At 49.0% G+C, this 23,768-nt stretch overlaps 1 protein-coding gene across 1 annotated transcript in view; it reads left to right on the forward strand.

Moving 5' to 3' along the window:
• The first annotated feature begins 3,067 nt into the window (after positions 1–3,067).
• Positions 3,068–23,768, forward strand: part of KIFC2 (kinesin family member C2) — a 49,580-nt gene continuing 28,879 nt past the window's right edge. The window contains exons 1-5 of the mRNA XM_061612186.1: positions 3,068–3,286; positions 19,367–19,457; positions 20,492–20,655; positions 22,704–22,959; positions 23,172–23,359. Of these exons, the coding sequence (XP_061468170.1) occupies positions 3,143–3,286; positions 19,367–19,457; positions 20,492–20,655; positions 22,704–22,959; positions 23,172–23,359 (843 nt within the window). The 5' untranslated portion in view covers positions 3,068–3,142. The remainder of the gene's footprint in view (positions 3,287–19,366; positions 19,458–20,491; positions 20,656–22,703; positions 22,960–23,171; positions 23,360–23,768) is intronic.

The following is a 23,768-nucleotide window of genomic DNA, read 5'->3' on the forward strand; positions in this document are numbered from 1 at the left end:
TGGAAGGGTTTGAGAAGAACCCAGTTACTGAGTGCTGCACTGTGTGTGGTTCAGGGTGACCTTCCTTCCATCATTTCTGCCTTTCTGGGTGAAGCTCGGCCTGCCAAGGCAGATTGTGATTTGCACCCAGGATCCTGAGCTTAGCCACTCAAAGAACGCCGAGATACAGGAGTGACCCTAAATTCTCAGGTCACTGTGATCCTCAGGAAGCCCCGGTCCTCCTCTTCTCCTCTGAATAGGCAGCTATCTGCCCTTGGAGCCTTCCATTTCCGCCAGCTCCGTTTCCCTGATTTCCCTGCCCTTTCTGCCTTCATGTGGCCCCAAAGCCCTGCCCTTTGCATGTTCAAGTCCTCGCCATTGCTCCTTAGCCAGCATTGCAGCCTGCCTGATTCCAGGGGGGCCCGCCCCACTTCTTGCACTGCAACAGTAAGATTCCCTGCCTCAGTCTCTCTCTCAACTATAGAAATAAACAAATGCAAGCTGCTGGTCCAGGCAGGATGGTGGTTATGAAATCTAGGTACTGTCCAGTTCTTGCGGGTGCTTGAAGCTCAGATAAGAGGGGGAGCAGGCAATGAAGTCAAAATCAAATTTCACAGAAAAGCAGGACCTTGGACAGCTCCACGTGGGCCCTAAATGAGACATTCTCCTCTTAAAATGGAAATGGCCTGCCTTCAAGTCAATCCCGACTTATGGCTACCCTGTGAATAGGGATTTCATGGTAAGCGGTATTCAGAGGGGGTTTCCCATTGCCTCCCTCTGAGGCTAGTCCTCCCCAGCTGGCTAGGGCCACAGCTTCACAAACCAGCCCCTTCCTTGTCCGCAACTGCCTAAGGCAGCTGCAAAAGATGTCTCTGCATGGAGTGAGAGCCCACCGAAGTCTGACTTGGCACCATTACCTTCTTTTGGGGACCCTCCCAGCTGGAGAACACAGCTCTTTCAGCATCCTCTCTCTGGCTTAGAATGTGAGCCCTTGTGCAGTGCCTCTGTGACTCTCTCCAGCATTGCAGACGTCAAAGACTACCAGCTAAGGCTAGGGCCCTTGAAGCAGCCAGCCAGGTCTTCCAGGGAGGTAAAGCCCAGGATTTCAGACTGGGCATATTCCCAGCCCTGCTTGGAGATACTAGAGGGGATTGAGCCTCGGACCTTCCGCGTGCAAGGCAGATGCTGTACCACTGAGCTATGGCCCTTTTTGACTTTTTGCCATGATTATTATTTCTATAGCAATGCCACACCCTCTCTCTCTCTCTCCAGCTCCTTTCTCAAAGCCTACCTTTTCCCTCTGCCTACCCTGATGGGAATTGTAGTCCAAAACACCTAGAGAGCATCAGGTTGGGGAAGGCTGCCCTACTGTCTGTCTCTCATGGGTTAAAGTTCATCATGCAAGTTGTTGGCACCATATGAGGAAAGAATAAGCAAGGAACATGGGAAGCTGCTGAATACCGCATCAGACCATTAGTCCATCTAGCTCAGTATTGTGTGCACTGACTGGCAGCAGCTCTGCAAGGTTTGGGAGAGGGTCTCTCCCAGCCCTGCCCCACCACCAAGTATGGCCCTTTTAACAATGGCTGAACCTGTCACAGTGATAAAATTCTACACTGTATCTGAGTTACAAGCAACTTTCATCTTGAGAAGGGCAAAGAAAGATCAAGGCTAGAATACACAGGCATACCTAGGATTAAGCCCCACTGGATGCAGTGCCAGTGGGATTTACTTTTGAGTAAACATGACTATGATTGTGCTATAAGGTAAGCCTGGATACAGAATTATATTACAAAAAAAATTCTGAATAGCATAATAGACAACTCTTCTCTTCAGAATGGTGTACCTGCTGCAGTCATAGAATCATAAAGAGCATCTGTCATGAACCACCCTGTCCAGATGTTGTAAGTTCAGGTCTGTGGCTTCCTTTATGGAGTCAATCCATCTCTTGTTTGGCCTTCCTCTTTTTCTGCTCCCTTCTGTTTTTCCCAGCATTGTTGTCTTTTCTAGTGAATCAGGTCTTCTCATTATGTGTCCAATGTATGATAACCTCCATTTCATCATTTTAGCTTCTAGTGAAGATACATCCAAACTCAGAGGAAGGCAATGGTAAACCACCTCTACCTCTTACCACGAAAACCCTATGAAAAGAGTATCCAAAAAGTATGTAAGTTCTTTAACTAAATGCATGCAGAGGACATTGCCACTCTCTCTGTCCTGGATCAGGCCGTCTGCAGCAGTCAGAAGTGTGAAGCTCCTACACTGGTCTTGCTGAGGATGCCTCAGTCCTGCAGCAGGAATGATGGGCACACAGGCACCTGCCTTCTACTGAGTCAGACCATTGGCCCATCTAGCCCCATACTGCTTGCATTGACTGGCAGCTGCTCTCCAGGATTTCAAGCAGGGGACATTCCCAGCCCTACCTGGAGATGCCATTGGGGTTTGAACCTGGGACCTTCTACATGCAAGGCAGATACTCTCACCACTGAGCTATGATACCTCCCCAGTCTGGCTTTCCCAGATTAATTAGGAACAACCGAGGAAGGCAATAAATATAGCTCAGTATTGTCTACACTGACTGGCTGCAGGCAGCCCCCCCCCCCGGATTTCAGGCAGGAATCTCTCCCAGCTCGACCTGGACTGAGCCTGGGTGGGCCCTTCTTCCGCGTGCCAAGCAGCCGCAGGCAGAAATCTCGGGGGGGGGGCAGGAGACCGGCAAAAAAGGGAGGGGGGGCAACTGCACATGGACGTTGCCAGTCAGTCAGGCTGCCCCCTCCCTCCCTCCCTCCCTCCCTCCCTCCCACGTTGCCGGCGCCAGCTGGCCTGTGCATCCGAGGGAGGCGGCCGGGGGGTCCCCTCGAGGCTTCATCTGGATGCGGTGGGGGTGTGTGGAGGGGGAGCCCCCGGGCTGCCCGTGCTCCGGGCTCCGCGTGACCTGGACGTGACTCGCGCGGGGGTGGGGGCAGCTGGGAGGGAGGAGGTGCCAAGAGAGGCGGGGCCCGAGGGGGGCGGGCCAGGGCAGAGCCGGCGCCGCTCCCCCCCCCGATGCCGCTGCCCGACTGGAGGGGAGGCGCGCGGCTGGCCGGAGGCCTCCATTCCCCCAGGGGAAGCCCGGCGCGGCGGCGGCTGCTGTGGGGGTGCCGCGGCGGCAGCGCCCAGCCCCATGTACGCCTTCTATTCCCTGCTGGTCTACATCTTCTACACCCTCTTCAAGAAGGATGGCGGCCAGGGGGGGGCGGCGGCGGGGGAGGAGGGGGGCAGGCAGCCGCCGCCGCCGCCCCCCGAAGGACAGGACAGCAGCCCCCAGGTAAGGCGGGGCGCCGATCCTGCAGCTGGGGGGTGGGATGGGGCGGGTGGCCCGCAGGGCAGCACCCAGGCCCCTTGGATTTTATGGGACCCCTCCCCCCTCCCCGGCTCTGGATCTAGGCCGATGGGGCGGCCCTCCCCCGGTGGGCGGAATGCCAACGAGGCACCTCCCTGCGGCTGAGGAGGGGGCCAAGAGTGGAGTGGGGGTGGGGGGATCAGACCTGTGGCCTCTGCGCAGGCTTCCCCTCGAGGGTGGGGGTGCAGCAGGAGGAGGGGTGCTGAGGAAGGGCTTTCCTCCCCGGCAGCTCCCCTCCCCCTTCTCAGTGCCCCTGCAGCTGACCGTGCCACGCTGCCCATTTCTCCGTTGAAAGAGGCCCTTGCAACGGCAGCAGAGATGCTCTTTTACCTCCTTCATCTAGGGATGTGCACCAAAGGCAGGAGGGATTTGAGAGAGGTTTGTTGGCTTGTTGCTGCCCTGCTTAGCTTTCGATGGGCTCTGTTGCTTCTCCTTCCCTAGAGGTTGGCTGTTCTTCATACTGCAGGCCTGGGGACCACAACCTGCCGCGGCGGCTCCATGTCAGTGGGGCAGTGGAATCTGCTCGGGCTTTCAGTCCTGCCACTCAAGGAGCTGTCCACGGTGCTGAAGCCCCATTGTCATGGACTCCCCCCTCCCCCGCCACTGGCTGCCTGTAGTCTCTTTTGAGCTCAAGGTGTCTGTGCACATTCCTTCCAGCTCCTAGTCCATCCTTCCCCAACCTGGTGCCCTCCAGGGGAGTTGTAGTCCAAAACAGCTGGAGGTTGGGGGAGGACAGTTGGTCTTAGGGCTCATGTGAACTCACTAAAAGCTGTCCTATGCCATTAGACTGTTGCTTCCCATAGTATCACCTATAATCCGAATGGCTCTCCAAGTTTCCGAACTGGGTCTTTGATGGCCTGGTGATTCTTTGGATGGGAGATGCGGGGAATTAAGCCAAGGATTTGCTACATCTGGCACTGAGTAACACGGCAGTCCCTATGCCTCAGGCCTCAGGGTAGACAGACAGTGGCTCGCATATTGTAAAAACAATTAAATGCAACCGGGCAGAAATGACAAATTACTCTTTTTATTTGTTTCTATCTTGCCTTTTCTACAAGGACCTCAAGGTGGTATATATGTACATGGGACCTCTTTCCTCACTCCCCACACCCACTTAATCTTTACACTCTCCCTGGAGGTAGGTTAGGCTGAGAGTTGCTGACAGGCCCAGTCACCCAGTGGGCTTCATGACCAAGTGGGGATTTAAACCCACACCTCCGTAGAACATACTTCCTATTCCTGCTTAATTCTAGCTGCTAAAGGCCAGCTTTTTCAAACGGACTAGTTGCTTTAAAAATGTTCAGGTTCACAAGCTGAATATGAGCCAACAGCGCGATGTGGCTGCAAAAAAGGCAAATGCTATTTTAGGCTACATTCACATCCTGGTTTTCAGTGTCATGGAATATAAGAAAGAAGGGGAGGTAGTTGGTGTCTCCTCCCATCTTACTGGCTGCCCCCCCACCAGTCCAAACCCTCAGTCTCCCAGCTGTGCCTTTTATCTCTGCCTGTTCACTCCCTAGGTTGGGAATGCCATTTTCTCTCTAGGAAGAAGAGCTTAGCATTGCTCATGTGCTCGTGAGTTCATCCAAAGGTCTGCAATGTTTTTAATGGCTCATTGCCTGTCATGGAAACTGAGTGACAGAAACTGGCGGTCCGCAATGCTTCTGCATGGGTTCTGCCATCTTCCAGCGGGCAGGGAAGGGGTGTGCGACTTCTAGACTGAGGCTGGATGGGTACTGAAGGGGATGAAAGTTCTGCAGGATGTGACATGCTCCAAGCTGTCTTTTCTCCATGCAGTCCTGTCACTCTGGAGGAAGAAGGGAAGAGGCAGGAATTCTCCAGAGGGAAAGAATTCAGGCCAGCATGAGTGGCACTGACATGCCCAGAGTGAAAGGCATGTGATGTTAGTAGCTTCTTTATGTTTCTTGAAGGGGGGCATCTAATGGCTGTTTTTGCAGAGAGACGATGGGGGGATGATGGGAAGAAATGGCTGCAGACAGAAGATAGGAAATCCTGTATTCCCCACAGAGCAGGGAAGGGGCTCAGGACTGCCTGGAAGCCACATTTCAGGGACAATTCATCTTTTTGAATCCTTTTGGTGTCATTTTTACGGCCAACAACGATTGTTGTTGTTGTTATGTGCCTTCAATTCGATTATGACTTACGGCGACCCTATGAATCAGTGACCTCCAAGAGCGTCTGCCATGAACCACCCTGTTCAGATCTTGTAAGTTCAGGTCTGTGGCTTCCTTTATGGAATCAATCCATCTCTTGTTTGGCCTTCCTCTTTTTCTACTCCCTTCTGTTTTTCCTAGCATTTTTGTCTTTTCTAGTGAGTCATGTCTTCTCATGATGTGTCCAAAGTATGATAACCTCAGTTTCATCATTTTAGCTTCTAGTGACAGTTCTGGTTTATTTGTTCTAACACCCAATTATTTGTCTTTCTCGCAGTCCATGGTATGCGCAAAGCTCTCCTCCAGCACCACATTTCAAATGAGTTGATTTTTCTCTTATCCGCCTTTTTCACTGTCCAACTTTCACATCCATACCTAGAGATCAGGAATACCATGGTCTGAATGATCCTGACTTTGGTGTTCAGTGATACATCTTTGCATTTGAGGACCTTTTCTAATTCTCTCATAGCTGCCCTACCCAGTCCTAGCCTTCTTCAGATTTCTTGACTATTGTCTCCATTTTGGTTAATGACTGTGCCGAGGTATTGATAATCCTTGACAAGTTCAATGTCCTCATTGTCAACTTTAAAGTTACATAAATCTTCTGTTGTCATTACTTTAGTCTTCTTGACGTTCAGCTGTAGTCCTGCTTTTGTGCTTTCCTCTTTAACTTTCATCAGCATTCGTTTCAAATCATTACTGGTTTCTGCTAAGAGTATGGTATTGTCTGCATATCTTAAATTATTGATGTTTCTCCCTCCAGTTTTCAAACCTCCTTCATCTTGGTCCAATCCCGCTTTCCGTATGATATGTTCTGCGTACAGATTAAACAAATAGGGTGATAAAATACACCCCTGTCTCACACCCTTTCCAATTGGGAACCAATTGGTTTTTCCATATTCTGTCCTTACAGTAGCCTCTTGTCCAGAGTATAGGTTGCGCATCAGGACAATCAGATGCTGTGGCACCCCCATTTCTTTTAAAGCATTCCATAGTTTTTCATGATCTACACAGTCAAAGGCTTTGCTGTAGTCTATAAAGCACAGGGTGATTTTCTACTGAAATTCCTTGCTCCGTTCCATTATCCAATGTATGTTTGCGATATGATCTCTGGTGCCTCTTCCCTTTCTAAATCCAGCTTGGACTTCTGGCATTTCTCACTCCATATATGGTAAGAGCCTTTGTTGTAGAATCTTGAGCATTACTTTACTTGCATGGGATATTAAGGCAATAGTTTGGTAATTACTGCATTCTCTGGGATCCCCTTTCTTTCGAAGTGGGATATATATTGATATATATTGAACTCTTCCAGTCTGTGGGCCATTGTTTAGTTTTCCATATTTCTTGACAAATTTTTGTCAAAATTTGGACTGATTCAGTCTCGTAGCTTGTAGCAACTCTATTGGTATGCTGTCTATTCCTATTCTTCCAATAATTTTAAGGGCAGCTTTCACCTCACATTCTAAAATTTCTGGTTCGTCATCATATGGTTCCTCCGTGAATGAATCTGTCATCCTGGCATCTCTTTTACAGAGTTCTTCAGTGTATTGCTTCCATCTTCCTCTGTGTTTCGCTGTTGATTATTCAACATCCCTACTCGTGGTTTAAATTTCCCTTTCATTTCTCTAATCTTTTGGAATAGGGCTCTTGTTCTTCCCATTTTGTTGTCCTTTTTATTTCTATACAATAACTATTGTAATAGTTTTGTTTGTCCCTACGTTCTAGTCGTTGTATAGTTGCACTTAGGGTTCTGACCGTGTTTCTATCTCTTTTTGCTTTTGCTTTCCTTCTCTCTTTAACCATTTGAAGAGTTTCTTCAGTCATCCATTGAGGTCTTTCTCTCTTTTTAACAAGAGGTATTGTCTTTTTGCATTCTTCCCTGATAACATCCCTGACTTCAGTCCATAGTTCTTCTGGTTCTCTGTCAACTAAGTTTAAAGCCTCAAACCTGTTCCTTATTTGATCTTTATATTTTTCTGGGATGTTATTTAAATTGTATTTTGGCATTATGAGTGCTTTGTTGTTCTTCTTTAGCTTTACTCTGATTTTCAATACGATCAGTTCATGATCTGTATCGCAGTCTGCTCCTGGTCTTGTTTTTGCAGAAAGTATGAAACTTCTCCATCTTCTGTTTCCAATTATAAAATTAATTTGATTCCTATATCGACCATCTGGTGATGTCCACGTGTACAGTCGTCTTTTTGGTTGTTCAAAAAATGTGTTCGCAAGAAACAAATAATTGGCTTCACAGAATTCAATAAGTCTTTCTCCTGCTTCATTTCTGTCACCTATTATTATTATTATTATTATTATCTTTATTTATACCCCGCCATTTTTCCAAAACTGGAACTCATGGCGGCTTCCAGATAAAAAATACATATAATTAAAAACATACAATAAAATAAGATTAAACTATTTCCAATATTAAAACCATACACACATATAGCTAAAAGAGTTCAAACTAGTTTAAAAATAATAGACATTAGCAATGCAGCACCCTTCACGCCCTATCCTTAGCCTTCAATTCCAAAGGCTTGTTGGAATAGGAAGGTCTTTGCTTGTCGGCGGAAGGACGGCAAGGAGGGGGTCATTCTTACCTCCCTAGGAAGGGAATTCCAAAGCTTAGGGGCAGCCACCAAGAAGGCCCTCTCACGCGTCCTCACTAGTCGTACTTGAGAAGATGTGGGTATTGAGAGAAGGGCCTCTCCTGAGGATCTCAGGGCCTGGGCAGGCTCATACAGGGAGATACGGTCTGATAAATAGCCTGGACCTAAGCCGTATAGGGCTTTATAGGTCAACACCAGCACTTTGAATTGTGTCTGGAAACAGACTGGCAACCAGTGGAGCTTTTTTAACAGGGGGGTAGTACGGTCCCTGTAACCAGCCCCAGTTAACATTCTGGCTGCAGCACATTGCACCAACTGAAGTTTCCGAACAGTCTTCAGAGGCAGCCTCACGTAGAGCGTGTTACAGTAATCTAAACGGGATGTAACTAAGGCATGTGTCACCGTGGCCAGATCAGACAGCTCAAGGAACGGGTGCAGTTGGCGCACTAATCTTAATTGTGCAAAAGCACTCCTGGCCACTGCAGAAACCTGGGACTCCAAATTTAACGCTGAGTCCAGGAGCACACCCAAACTGCGAACCTGTGTCTTCAGGGGAGTGTAACCCCCAGCACAGGCTGTATCCCTATTCCCTGATTTGCCTTACGACTGACCAGGAGCACCTCTGTCTTGTCTGGATTAAGCTTCAATTTGTTCACCCTCATCCAATCCACCACTGATGTCAGATACCGGTTTAAAACTGAGACAGCTTCCTTGGAATTAGGTGGAAAGGAGACATAGAGTTGGGTGTCATCAGCATACTGATGGCACCAAACCCCAAACCCCCGGACAACCTCTCCCAGCGGTTTCATGTAGATGTTAAATAGCATAGGGGATAAAAGTTGTTTAAAAACACTATATTAGAAGCTCAAATGGAGTGCATACCGCAGATCAGAAAAGGTACCGCCAGGGCCAAGAAGATGCCAGCATGGTTAACGAGCAAAGTCAAGGAAGCTCTTAGAGGCAAAAAGTCTTCCTTCAGAAAATGGAAGTCTTGTCCGAATGAAGAAAATAAAAAAGAACACCAACTCTGACAAAAGAAATGCAAGAAGACAATAAGGGATGCTAAAAAAGAATTTGAGGAGCACATTGCTAAGAACATAAAAACCAACAACAAAAAATTCTATAAATACATTCAAAGCAGGAGACCATCTAGGGAGGCGATTGGACCCTTGGATGATAAGGGAGTCAAAGGTGTACTAAAGAACGATAAGGAGATTGCAGAGAAGCTAAATGAATTTTTTGCATCTGTCTTCACAGTGGAAGATATAGGGCAGATCCCTGAACCTGAACTAACATTTGCAGGAAGGGATTCTGAGGAACTGAGACAAATAGTGGTAACGAGAGAGGAAGTTCTAGGCTTAATGGACAATATAAAAACTGACAAATCACCGGGCCCGGATGGCATCCACCCGACAGTTCTCAAAGAACTCAAATGTGAAATTGCTGATCTGCTAACTAAAATATGTAACTTGTCCCTTGGGTCCTCCTCCGTGCCTGAGGACTGGAAAGTGGCAAATGTAACGCCAATCTTCAAAAAGGGATCCAGAGGGGATCCCGGAAATTACAGGCCAGTTAGCTTAACTTCTGTCCCTGGAAAACTGGTAGAAAGTATTATTAAAGCTAGATTAACTAAGCACATAGAAGAACAAGTCTTGCTGAAGCAGAGCCAGCATGGCTTCTGCAAGGGAAAGTCCTGTCTCAGTAACCTATTAGAATTCTTTGAGAGTGTCAACAAGCATATAGATCGAGGTGATCCAGTGGACATAGTGTACTTAGACTTTCAAAAAGCGTTTGACAAGGTACCTCACCAAAGGCTTCTGAGGAACCTTAGCAGTCATGGAATAAGAGGAGAGGTCCTCTTGTGGATAAGGAATTGGTTAAGAAGCAGAAAGCAGAAAGTAGGACTAAACGGACAGTTCTCCCAATGGAGGGCTGTAGAAAGTGGAGTCCCTCAAGGATCGGTATTGGGACCTGCACTTTTCAACTTGTTCATTAATGACCTAGAATTAGGAGTGAGCAGTGAAGTGGCCAAGTTTGCTGATGACACTAAATTGTTCAGGGTTGTTAAAACAAAAAGGGATTGTGAAGAGCTCCAAAAAGATATCTCCAAACTGAGTGAATGGGCGGAAAAATGGCAAATGCAATTCAATATAAACAAGTGTAAAATTATGCATATTGGAGCAAAAAATCTTAATTTCACATATACGCTCATGGGGTCTGAACTGGCGGTGACCGACCAGGAGAGAGACCTCGGGGTTGTAGTGGACAGCACGATGAAAATGTCGACCCAGTGTGCGGCAGCTGTGAAAAAGGCAAATTCCATGCTAGCGATAATTAGGAAAGGTATTGAAAATAAAACAGCCGATATCATAATGCCGTTGTATAAATCTCTGGTGCGGCCGCATTTGGAATACTGTGTACAGTTCTGGTCGCCTCATCTCAAAAAGGATATTATAGAGTTGGAAAAGGTTCAGAAGAGGGCAACCAGAATGATCAAGGGGATGGAGCGACTCCCTTACGAGGAAAGGTTGCAGCATTTGGGGCTTTTTAGTTTAGAGAAAAGGCGGGTCAGAGGAGACATGATAGAAGTGTATAAAATTATGCATGGCATTGAGAAAGTGGATAGAGAAAAGTTCTTCTCCCTCTCTCATAATACTAGAACTCGTGGACATTCAAAGAAGCTGAATGTTGGAAGATTCAGGACAGACAAAAGGAAGTACTTCTTTACTCAGCGCATAGTTAAACTATGGAATTTGTTCCCACAAGATGCAGTAATGGCCACCAGCTTGGACGGCTTTAAAAGAAGATTAGACAAATTCATGGAGGACAGGGCTATCAATGGCTACTAGCCGTGATGGCTGTGCTATGCCGCCCTAGTCAGAGGCAGCATGCTTCTGAAAACCAGTTGCCGGAAGCCTCAGGAGGGGAGAGTGTTCTTGCACTCGGGTCCTGCTTGCGGGCTTCCCCCAGGCACCTGGTTGGCCACTGTGAGAACAGGATGCTGGACTAGATGGGCCACTGGCCTGATCCAGCAGGCTCTTCTTATGTTCTTATGTTCTTAAACTGAGCCCTGAGGGACCCCACAGGTCAATGGCCAAGGGGTCGAACAGGAATCCCCCAGCACCACTTTCTGGGTTCGTCCCTCCAGGAAGGAATGGAGCCACTGCAAAACAGTGCCCCCAAGTCCCATCCCAGCAAGGCGGCCCAGAAGAATACCGTGGTCGATGGTATCAAAAGCCGCTGAGAGGTCCAGCAGAACCAACAGGGATACACTCCCCCTGTCCAGTTCTCTGCGTAGGTCGTCCACCAAGGCGACCAAAGCCGTCTCCGTCCCATAACCAGGCCTGAAACCAGATTGAAATGGATCCAGATAATCTGTTTCATCCAAGAATCCCTGGAGCTGGGAGGCCACCACACGCTCTATTACCTAAGCCCCATTTCCCCACAATTCCTAGTTCTTCTCTGTTCCCTGCTTTTGCATTCTAGTCCCCCATGATTATCATCATATCTTGTTTTGGTGTGTGATCAATTTCCTCTTGTACTTCTGCGTAAAATCTCTCCAATTCTTCTTCTTCTGCATTTGATGTTGGAGCATAGACTTGGATGATGGTTATGTTAATAGGTTTCCCATTTAATCTCATTGATATAACTCGCTCAGACCTTGCGTTGTAGCTCTTAATTGCTCTTGCTACATCACTTCTCACTATTAAAGCAACCCCATTTCTTCTTAATTTCTCATTTCCTGCATAAAATATTTTGTAGTTGCCTGATTGAAAATGTCCCACTCCAGTCCATTTTAATTCACTCACGCCAAGTATTGTAATGTTGATGCGTTCCATTTCTTGCTTGACAATTTCTAACTTTCCCTGGTTCATGCTTCTCACATTCCATGTTCCTATTGTGTGCGTTGTACAACTCCGGACTCTCCTTTTGCATCTGTGCGCATCAGCCTGTGGTCTTCCTTTCGGCTTTGACCCAGCTGCGTCATTAGTCACAGCGCTACTCGTGCTTGTCCTTTGTTCTTCCCCAGTAGCTCGGTGAGTGCCTTCTGACCGGGGGGGCCTCATCTTCCAGCACTATCTCGTGTTGCATTTTGGATACTCTGTTCATAGTGTTTTCATGGTAAGAGGTATTCATAGGTGGTTTACCGTTGCCTTCCTCTGAGTCTGGATGCATCTTAGTCTGGTGTCTCCGCTTTGACCATTCCGTCTTGTGTGCCCCTGCTAGGAGTCTAGCCTCTTGGTCTAGACTCCTGACGGCATTGCTCTCAGCTTCTTCAGCACTCTCAAACCCCCTCACCACGTTAAGGTGTGCATCCTAAAGGGGGCCAACAACCTATACGGTCAATAAATGCATTGTTTCTGTGACCTCCAAGCCTGGCCTGCTCAGGGACACGCCACATGCTGTGGATTTCTCAAACAGATGGTGCTGCAATATAGGATGTTTGCATATGTAAGCACGCATACGTAACAATCTTCACATGCGATATATAGGCAGTTGCATGTGCGCACACACACACAGAGGTTTCACATGACTATTTCTTACATGATCATTTCTTACATGCAAGTGTTTTCTGTCTAGGAAGTCCATGATGTATAAAGTGACCATGGTGCCTGATGCTTGGGAGCTGGTTGTTGCTAGTGAGTGTTGGGAGAAATGCACTCTGTGCATGCTCAGAGATGCCATCTTTATTAGTGCATCAGATGTCCCAAGGTTTACTGCAGGGGTGGGGAACCTCAGTCTCAGAGACCATTTGTGGCCCTCTAGGCCTCCCTGCCTGGCCCTTGGAACCTTCTCCAGACCAAATCCCTTACTGGACTTGCTTTGCACCACAAATATTTTCGCCTGGCTGAAAAGTATCCTCGAACTCTAATAATGCCTCTTGCTTATCTTTAAGGAGAATAGAGAGGGTGTGTGTGATTGGGTATCGAAATTAGCTTAGTGTACAAAGATAACATTTATATTTGTTGCTCTGCCCATTTTTGCCCTGGCCCCGCCTGCCAATGGCATATGGCCCTCAGAAGGTTTCCCAGAAGGGAATTCGGCCCTCGGGCTGAAAAACATCCCCCTCCCGCTGGGCTACTGGCATAAGAAAGTGATTTCAGAGCGTTGTTCTGGTGAGCCCAGGCTCAAGTTAACTTCTGAAGTGGGCCAGCCCGTTTGGTTCCAAGGGAGCTGCTGTTCCTGTCAGCAGTCGTGTCTGGCGGCTCCATGTCAGTGGGGCAGTAGAATCTGTTCTGGGTTTTACTCCAAGCTTTAAAGGAGCACCTGAGAGCTCCTTCAAGATGCGGACCAAAACCTGGAGTGGATGCCACTGCTGCACTGACATGGAGCCACTAGACACCACTGCCTGTGAGACGTCTTTATTTCTGTTCCCTGGAGCTTTTAAATTAGGCATGGGGACTCTTTGGCCAGCAGTGTAGTGTCATACTGAGAAGTGCAGGGTCCCTTCATGATAGTCGCAACCACGCCCCTCTCATCCTTTTGGTTTGTTTTGCTGCTGAGTTGAGAATGAAATCCTTGTCAATGCCTTCTTCCACAACAACAGACATCTCTAGGAGCCAATCAGCATGAAAGAAGAGAGTGTTAGCTACTGAGAAGAGTCTTCTCAGTGGCTGACTCACCTCCTTTCACTCTGGCTCCAATCAGCAGGAAACAACAAGGAAGCATTTTAGAAGAGTCTCAGTGACTAATACATCCCCCTTGCATGCTGATTAACTTGTAGGATGCTGGAGACATAGAGACCATGCTCCCAAAAAAGTAAAGGGTCTAAGACACACACCCCGAGTCCCTGGACGACTACACCCACCTTTGGCCCTCAAGATGTTGCTGAACTACAACTCCCATCACCCCTGTCCAGCAGCAACTGAGGACCAAAGGTTCCTCACACCTGCTTTAAATTAATTAGTCCCCATCTCTGTGGGTTGGATGTGTGTCCATTTCTTGTCAGGTGTGGAGAGGGAGGGATCAATCCGGATCTGCCTATCTGCAAGCAGGCCTCAGACAAATGGGCCCATCGCTCAGTGATGCTGTTTCCTTAGCACCTGTCACCATGGAAATGGAACTGCTTCCCACCTAGGGTGGCCAGGCAGGCGCTGCTGATTGGAAGGGGGGCATTTGAGACCTGCCTGCTGGAGAGACAGTGCCTGGGTGCGCGTTGGGTGTAAACGAACATTTCTCAGTTACGAGTGTTCTATTATTTAAACACATGCACATTTACCATTGCATGCACATTTACCATTGCATGCACATTTACCATTGCATGCACATTTACCGCGGGAAACACCCACCCGTCTCCGTCAGTGGGACAGCGTTTGGCTTGGTGAGGGCAAAGGAGCAGCCTCCATTTCTATGGCTCCCTTAGCTGGTGGAGTGGAGTTATGGTTGGCTCTGGCAGAAGGCTGATCAGTAGTGCCAAGACAAGGCCTGTAATTGCCAGGGAATGAAGCATAAAAGTGCGGGGGTGGGAAAACAGTCTGGGAATGGGCCCAGATCTGGAAGAATGGCAGGGGCAGGGTGAGGCCTAGCGTTGGCAGTTATTTTCCAAAGCCAGGATTCCCCCACGGAATGTGTACCCACTGAGTCAGGGGCCATGGTGGCCAATGTGGCAAGGGGGAGTCTGCCCGTGGGACCAAGAGCATTTGCACAGTCAATGTGTTGAATTCAGGCGTCACACGGGGATTGGTAACCAACAGGCTTATTCAAACTTGTTTCTTTAACTGGCTTCCTGAGGGGTCTCTAAGCACAGGCCTGGGGCAGGGAATCTCCTTGTGAAAGGATGCTCTGGGTTGGCCTTTAGGAGTCTTGCTGTGCCTGCATAGAACTGACCCAGCAGGAGTTGTGTTTAACATTCCACAATGAATTACTCTGGGTTGTTTTCAACTTAGAGTTTCTTGTTATGTGCCTTCAATTCAATTACGACTTATGGCGACGCTATGAATCAGCGACCTCCAAGAGCATCTGTCATGAACCACCCTGTTCAGATCTTGTAAGCTCAGGTCTGTGACTTCCTTTAGGGAATCAGTCCATCTCTTGTTTGGCCTTCCTCTTTTTCTACTGTTTTTCCCAGCATTATTGTCTTTGTTGTCGTTGTTGTTGTTATGTGCCTTCAAGTCGATTACGACTTATGGCGACCCTATGAATCGGTGACCTCCAAGAGCATCTGCCATAAAACACCCTGTTCAGATCTTGTAAGTTCAGGTCTGTGGCTTCCTTTATGGAATCAATCCAACTCTTGTTTGGCCTTCCTCTTTTTCTACTCCTTTCTGTTTTCCCCAGCATTATGGTCTTTTCTAGTGAATCATGTCTTCTCATGATGTGTCCAGAGTATGATAACCTCAGTTTCATCATTTTAGCTTCTAGTGACAGTTCTGGTTTAAGTTGTTCTAAAACCCAATTATTTGTCTTTTTCGCAGTCCATGGTATGCACAAAGCTCTCCTCCAGCACCGCATTTCAAATGAGTTGATTTTTCTCTTATCCACTTTTTTCACTGTCCAACTTTAGGCACATTGAAATTAAGGAACCTGTGAGTTGTGCCTATTAATTTCAGTGGGCTTACTCTTACTAGGACTAGTTTTGAATACCATCCTCTGTGTTTTGATAGCACAAAAGCGAGTGCAGTTTCAGGGTTCTGTTAAGAATCTTCAGAGGGGAAAGGGAATCGGGGCAGTGTGCCTGTTCCGTCTAAACCAGAATCCAGAATCGTACTCAAAAAAGTGCTTATCAATGGTTCCTTCTCAAACTGGGTGGAAGTAACGAATGGGGTACCACAGGGCTCAGTCCTGGGCCCAGTGCTCTTTAACATTTTTATTAACGACTTGGATGAGGAGGTACAAAGCATGCTTATCAAATTTGCAGATGATACAAAGTTGGGGGGCATAGCTAATACCGTGGAAGACAGAAAGAAAATTCAAAGGGACCTTGATAGGCTGGAGCATTGGGCTGAAAACAACAGAATGACATTCAACAGGGATAAATGCAAAGTTCTACACCTAGGAAAAAGAAACCAAATGCACAGTTATAAGATGGGGGATACTTGGCTCAGCAGTACGACATGTGAGAAGGATCTTGGAATTGTCGTTGATCACAAGCTGAATATGAGCCAACAGTGTGATGTGGCTGCAAAAATGGCAAATGGTATATTAGGCTGCATTAACAGAAGTATAGTTTCCAAATCGCGTGAAGTACTAGTTCCCCTCTATTCAGCACTGGTTAGGCCCCATCTTGAATACTGCATCCAGTTCTGGTCTCCGCACTTCAAGAAGGATGCAGACAAACTGGAATGGGTTCAGAGGAGGGCAACAAAGATGATCAGGGGACTGGAAACCAAGCCCTATGAGGAGAGACTGAAAGAACTGGGCATGTTTAGCCTGGAGAAGAGAAGACTGAGGGGAGATATGATAGCACTCTTCAAGGACATGAAAGGTTGTCACATACAGAAGGGCCGGGATCTCTTCTCGATTGTCCCAGAGTGCAGGACACGGAATAATGGGCTCAAGTTGCAGGAAGCCAGATTTCGACTGACCATCAGGAAAAACTTCCTAACTGTTAGAGCCAAACGGCAATGGATCCAATTACCTAGAGAGGTAGTGGGCTGTCCGACACTGGAGACATTCAAGAGGCAGCAGTCATCTGTCGGGAATGCTTTGATCTGGATTCCTGCCTTGAGCAGGGGGTTGGACTCGATGGCCTTATAGGCCCCTTCCAACTCTACTATTCTATGATTCTACGATTCTAAGCCAAATCCCGAAACACTGTGCCCTTCCCTGCCAAGGTTTAATGAATCGCTCGGCAGCACCAGATGACACTTGATAGCGCTGAGTAAACCTTGCTAACTCCCTCCTTTACATTGGCGAAAGGCATACCTGTGCCTGGACCGCTGCCCACCCTCTGCTCTCTCAGCGTGCTTGTACAAGATCATGTTCTTTAACCCCACATTCATACCCAGATTAAACACGCGCTCTCCCACATTTCTGCTTACACTCACTAAGGATGCATGCCTCCCCCAATATTCCCTCTTGCAGATCTGCTGCCCTTTTAACTACAGATCCAGGCTGACTAAGGAGTTAGGGAGTTGGCCTGTTCCTTTTCAGCTACTTGGGATACTGCCAAGAATTCTTGCTGCACCAAGTATCTGCATTGCATGATCTGTGTAGTTCAACGCAGGATGCCTTGCAATAGTGTGTGTACTGCACATGCTCTGAGATTTGCCCCCATGGCGTCTTCTGCGGCATCACAGTGGATCAAAGGATTTACCACCAGGACTGTAGATGCTGCTTCAAAAAACGCATAGCGACAACGACAAAAAAGGACAGTCTCAGAGGACAGATCTTCAAAGATCTGTCGAGTGATGACAGAGAATCAAATCAAGACTGTAGTCAGCCTTTGGGTCCCAAGATGTTGATGGACTACAAGTCCCATCAGCCCCTGTAGCCAGCATGACCAACGGTCAGGAATGATGGGAACTGCAATCCAGCAGCATCTGGGGAGACAAAGTTTGGGAAAGGCTGCCCTAGGCCTCTTCATATGGCTGTCGGGACTCTTTGCAGGTCACACACACACACCAAACCACCACCCGCTCCCCAGCCCTGATTGCACACTCCTTGAGTGGTTTTGCCTGGCTAGAACATGTCCTTGAAGTCTGGTAATGTCTCTGTCATAGAGGATAGCGAGGGATGTGTGGATGTGTGTAGAAATGAGCCTACTCCACAAAGGTAAAGTTCATGCCTCTTGCTCTGCTCACTTTTCCTTCTGGCCCCACCCACTCACCCCTGGCATATGTTGCCTAAGGATGTGACCATTGAACAGAAAAAGGTTCTTTCCACCCCCCCACTTGCTGTGGGTCCTCAGCAGCTCTCTTCCTTGCCCAGACAGAAGCGATACTCACTGGCCTTCTGCAGCAGCTGTATCTGCGCATAATGCGCCATGAAGGAGGGGGAAGGCAGGCCGTGTGCTGTGATGGCAGGCAGGGGTACCGTAATGGTGGACTTTAGATGCAGTGGGCGGCAGGGGAGGGGAGGGGAGAGAAGTATTATGAACATTCTCATCCAATTTGTGTGATTTATTTTATGCTACCAAAAATATCCTGCTTCCCCCAGTGCTACCAACCATTGGCACTGCTAGAACAGATTCAGGACTGGCTCTAGATTAGGGAGTGCCCTGGGCGAGGAGTGCCTTCACTCCCCCCCCCCGTGGTCAGTTTTGCAGGGCCACCAAGAGGGTTTATGGGGCCTGCTGCAGGCCCTGCTGCGGCCCCCCTGCAAGGGCCCATGGACGTGTGTACAAAGCTGGGGGCTACAGGCGAGAAGTATTGCGTGCACAAACCACATGTGAGAATTCTCGCCTGCAGCTGCTCCTTGCTCCAGGATCAAGCAGAATGATGGATGTGCTCTGTTTTTTTCATACATGGGGATAGGGGAATAGAAATGGACATGGTCTGCCCTCAAGTCAATCCCGACTTATGGCAACCCTATGAATAGGGTTTTCAAGGTAAGCGGCATTCAGAGGAGGTTCACCATTGCCTCCCTCCGAGGCTAGTCCTCCCCAGCTAGCTAGGGCCTGCTCAGCTTGCCACAGCTGCACTTGCCAGCCCTTCCTTGTCCGCAACTGCCAGCTGGGGGGCAGCTGGGCTCCTTGGGACTCTGCAGCTTGCCCACGGCTGCAGAGGTGGCAGGGCACGTCACCCCTGAGCCACTCCCTGTGGGGTGATCTTTAGCTGGCCCTTGACACCCAGGAGACACGAGCGGGGATTTGAACTCACAGACTCTGGACTCCCAGCCGGGCTCTCCTCCCCACTGGGCTATACCAGCGGCTAGGGGAAGAGGGAACCTTCAAATTCTGGCAGAGCTGCTTTCTGCTCCCCGGGGCTCACAGGTCTTCTAGTCTGCCCTGCTGCCGGCCTTCTCCACTCTGGAAGGATCCCTCCCTTAATATTCTCCCAAACATCTTGTACGTTGATGCTGATGCCATGATGGCTGGTGTCCACTGGCCTCCACGGTTGAAGGCAGTATGCCTAGTCTGAATGCCAGTTGCTGGGAATCACATGTGTGTATGTGTTTGAGGTGGGGGTTGCTGTTGCGCTCAGGTCCTGCTTGCAGTCTTCCCACAGGGGAATCTGGTTGGCCACTGTGAGCACAGAGTGCTGGACCAGGTGGGGCCCTGGGCCTGATCCACCTGCCGCAGGGCTGTCCCGCTGTCCTTACGCCCTGCCTCCTGCCACACACAGGCTGGCAGAGCATCTTGTACGGAGCCACCAAAGAGGACAACGAAGACCCTGCTGTGCAAAGGCCTCTGGGAAGAGCTAACTGAACTGGACAGTAAGTAGCCCTGGCCTCTCTCCCCCTCAGCTCCCCCAGCAGAAGCATTCCAGAGAGCCTGGCATTGCTAGCAAGCCCCAAAGCCCTCCTGCCCTCCGGAACGTTGACCTTGTGTGAGAGCAGCGGTGGAATCTTATTTATTTTATTTTATTTATTTAAAATATTTCTCTCCCGCCCTTCTACCCTGTAATAGGGCACTCAGGGCAGCTTACAAAAATAAAATCAAACACGTACATAATAAAATTGTAAACAATAAAATCACAAAAACATTAAAATAAATTAAAATGCATAAAATGCAATTAAAATACATAAAATACTATATATATATATATATATATATATATATATATATATATATATATATATATATATATATACATACACACACACACACATACATACACATATATAGGGGTTGGTACTAAAGGGAACTACAAGGGTAAAATTTAACGTAGAAGGCATAAAATCATGAATCGTCACCATCCGCAATAAGGCAGGAATGCTCGCCCATGTACAGTGCCGTTGGAAGCAGTTTAGGAGTCTGCTGTCCAGAGGGGCTCCACGGTGCTCATTCCTCAGGCTTGACCAGCTGGCACAGGTTCAGATCAGGAAACCTGCATGCAAACATCTGAAGCTGCCTTAGTGGGAGGGAGGCCCAGTCCACCTAGCTCAGTATTACCGACACTGATTGGCAGTAGCTCTTCAGGGTTTCAGACAGAGGGGCCTTTTTCCCAGCCCTACCCTGAGCTGCCGGGTTTTGAACCTGGGGCCTTTTGCATGCAAAGTGTGTGCTCTGCCCTCAGCTGGGATGGCTCTTCCCAGCTGCACTGTGGTCCTGTGGAGGAGTTCCGAGGCATGGGTCTTGAGCAGCCCCACACCCTGAGCTCAGCAGGCCAGGGAGGTCTTGTGGCCTGCAGGCTTTGCAGGCCAGGCGCAGGTGGGAATGCATAAGTCAAATGGGCTTTTTGAGGGCGGGTGTCAACCCCGAAGCACAGATGCTGCAGGGCTTGGTGGCCCTCTCGCTTCTCTTTCAGTGTGCAGCTCAGACAGTGAGAGAGGAAGCACTGAGGAGGAGGAAGAAGATGAAGAAGGTCCAGGCTTGGGGGACATCCCCACCCCGCTCACCGAGTTCCGGTCCCTCAAGCAGGAGGCTGCTGCAAAGCTCCTTTTTGCGGAAAAAGAGCCCGCTGGCGGAAAGGTAATTGCTCACCCCACGTCCTTTCCAGTTCTGTCGTGTGGAGGGTGAAAAGTGGCCTCCTCCAGTGGAGGAGTGTATTAAACAATACACACACACACACACATGCAGGCACAAGAAGATGCCTTCCCTGAATCCGACAGTTGGTGTACCTGGACCAGTATTGTTTACTCGGACAGGCAGCAGCTCGTTGAGGTCTCCTGCAGAGGGAGGTGTCAGGCACATGTGCTGCGTTGCCACCGGACATTCTTCTCCCTCTCCCACCATACTTGGACCCAGTGGGGTCATCCAGTTCAGGGTGATTCAGGACGGACAAGAGGAAGTCCTCCTTCACTCCGCTTAGAGCCTGGAATTTGGTTCCATACGTTGTAGTGATGGCCCCCAAATTGGATGGCTTTAAAGTGGGATTAGAGAAATTCATAGTGGATATATATATATATAGAGAGAGAGAGAGAGTCAGGACCATTCAGACTATGGTATTCCCTGTTGGAATATGTGGTTCAACTTCAACTTGTGGGTTGAGGCTGCATGGGGTTAAAAAGGGTAGCTAGAGAGGAGACCTCTTGGTTGCTAGGCTATACCTGTCCTTTGATCTCCTGCTGACTCTTCCTTCCGGCTAGACTGATATGCAAAGGATGTTGATCCCAGTTCCTTCCCTCCTTCTTACTTCTTCTTTCTCTTGAGAGGGAGAACAGACATATTCCTTTGTCTCTCCCTCTCCTCCAAGCATGAGGGCAAAGACTAGGCTTAGGGTTTGCATCTCCAACTTAGCTAGTTAGCTAGATGTAGAACTCTTTCCTACCAAGTATGTACTTCCAGAATAAAGTAGTTATTTCTTATTTTAAAGCTTGAAGTCTCAGTCTGACTAATTTGCAGGGAAGGTGGAATCTTTAGCAAAGATTCAAACACAGCTAAAGGCTCACTCAGTCTCTCCATTCCCCATTTCGCCACTCTACGACAGAAGTGTGGGTCGAGGGAGGTAGGGAGATGCCTTCTCCCGAGTCAGGCTCAGGGTCCATCCACCAAGCTACAGTCCTGGCTGACATTTTTGCGAGAGGGGCTGTGAGTGACGGGAGTCCGACCTCCCTGGCCACTGAGGGCGTGTCCCACTCGCGGGCTTCACCCCGGGGGACCCAGATGGCCACTGTGACAACAGAAGGTTGAGCTAGATGGGCCCCCTTTGGCCCGATCCTGCAGCCAAGCTCTTCTTCTGATGTGCCTGAGTTCAGATCACCAGCCAAACTCCTCCCATCCACCCCAGGTCGAGCATCAGAAGTGAGCCTGGAGGCACAGACCATGGGGCAAAAGGTGTGGGGAGAAGGGGAGGGGCTCAGCTCATCCCATCCGTGTGGCCCCTTTCCTGTTAAAATCAGACTCCCCCATCCTCTGCTTTGCAGGTGGGCAGGACAAAACATGGGAACAGCGTGAATAGCTGCAGGGAGAATTTTAGTGCGCTATAGAATAGGGAACACAACTCCATAACGGCTCTTTCCTTTTGACCGGGTGGCCCTTCTGATTCTTTGCACGCACAATCTCCTTTCCTGGGGGATTTGCGCACTCTGGTGATGAGAGAAGAAACAGAATTGGATCCAGGGAGAGGGCATGTAAGGGAGGAGTGAGACCACAGATGCCCTCTCCCACTTGGGGCCAGGGTAGCTAAAACCCTGGGTGGACCCTGATCATCTCACCCCTTATATACCCAACTGATCGCTGCACCCTGCAGGAGAGGGCATTCTCTTATCATGAGGCCCATCCTACACACTGTTGGAACTGGGCCTTTGGTGTGGTGGCCCCTACCCTTTGGAACTCCCTCCCACTGCATATCAGGCAGGTGGGCATCTCTGTTGTCTTTTCAGGGCCTGCTAAAAACATTCCTCTTTCAACAAGCCTTCTAAGTGGAGGGGTTTTCTTGTAAATCCCGGTCTACATCTCTCCTGGACTTGATATTGTGTGTGTGATGTGACGTTTTGTGATGTTTTTATTCTGTTGTATCTCACCCTGCCTTTTTCCCTGGGTCCTGCTCACTCCCGGGCCTTTCCTCATCACACCAGCCTCCGGAGTCCCCCCTCATCTCTGTGATGTCCCACCTTCTCTTCTTCCTGGAGCACTATGCCCAGATGCAGCAGCTACAGGAGAAGGCTGGCGAGTATCGCTCCCGCCTGCGTAAGGAAGAGAGTCGCCGTCGCAAACAGCTGTGCGGACTGAAGAGGGCCTACCGGCAGCGGGTAAAAGACAAGCTTAGCCTCATTGGAAGCCTGGAGGGCATCATCTCTGAGCAGCAAGGCCTCCTGGAGAAGATGCATGAAGGTGGGTCCCGGGGTGTTCCCAAGTGCTGCCTTTCCTTGAAAGTTTGGTCTAAAACCCGGAGCGGATTCCACTTCCCCACTGACATGGGGCTGGCCACTGCTTTATAGTTTGCACTAGTTCTGCTCTGTTCCACCTAAAGTGCCTCTCCCTTTCCTCAATGTGACGTCACTATTGGACCCCTCCTACACAACCCTTCTCCCTCCTCTGGCCAGGTGTGAAGCTGCCCTCAGCTGGCCTGCTCTACCCAGTGGCCCCCGCAGGTGTGCACCAGCTGGTGGAGTCCATCAGCAGCCTCCAGGGGGAGAGGAGCCGGCTGGCCGAGGAGGTGACGGGCCTCAGGCAGCAGGCGGAAGTGCGGGAGAGTGAGAAGCAGCAGCTGGCCGGGAGTTTCCACCACCAGGTGAGGCCGGTGTTGGGTTGCTGTGTGTTTAGCGGGGTGGTGGTGGTGGACCCTGGGGGCCCCCAGATGATGTATTTATTTATTTATTTATTATTTGATTTATATCCCACCCTTCCTCCTAGGAGGAGCCCAGGGTGGCAAACAGAAATACTAACAACACTCTAAAACATCATAAAAAGACCGTAAAATACATTAAGACAAAACTATGTTAAAAACATTTTTAAAAAGCTTTGAAAACATCTTTTTTTAAAAAAGGATTAAAAACATACTAAACATATTAAAAGCTGTTGGACTGCAGTTCCCATCGTCCCTGCCTGTTGGCCACGTTGGCTGGGGCTGATGGGTTCAAAGATCTGGGGTGGGGGCACAGGTGAGCCACCCCTGACGTATAGCTTTGTTTGGTTTGTTT

The sequence above is a fragment of the Rhineura floridana genome, chromosome 1, assembly GCF_030035675.1.
Source record: "Rhineura floridana isolate rRhiFlo1 chromosome 1, rRhiFlo1.hap2, whole genome shotgun sequence".
Taxonomy (NCBI): domain Eukaryota; kingdom Metazoa; phylum Chordata; class Lepidosauria; order Squamata; family Rhineuridae; genus Rhineura; species Rhineura floridana.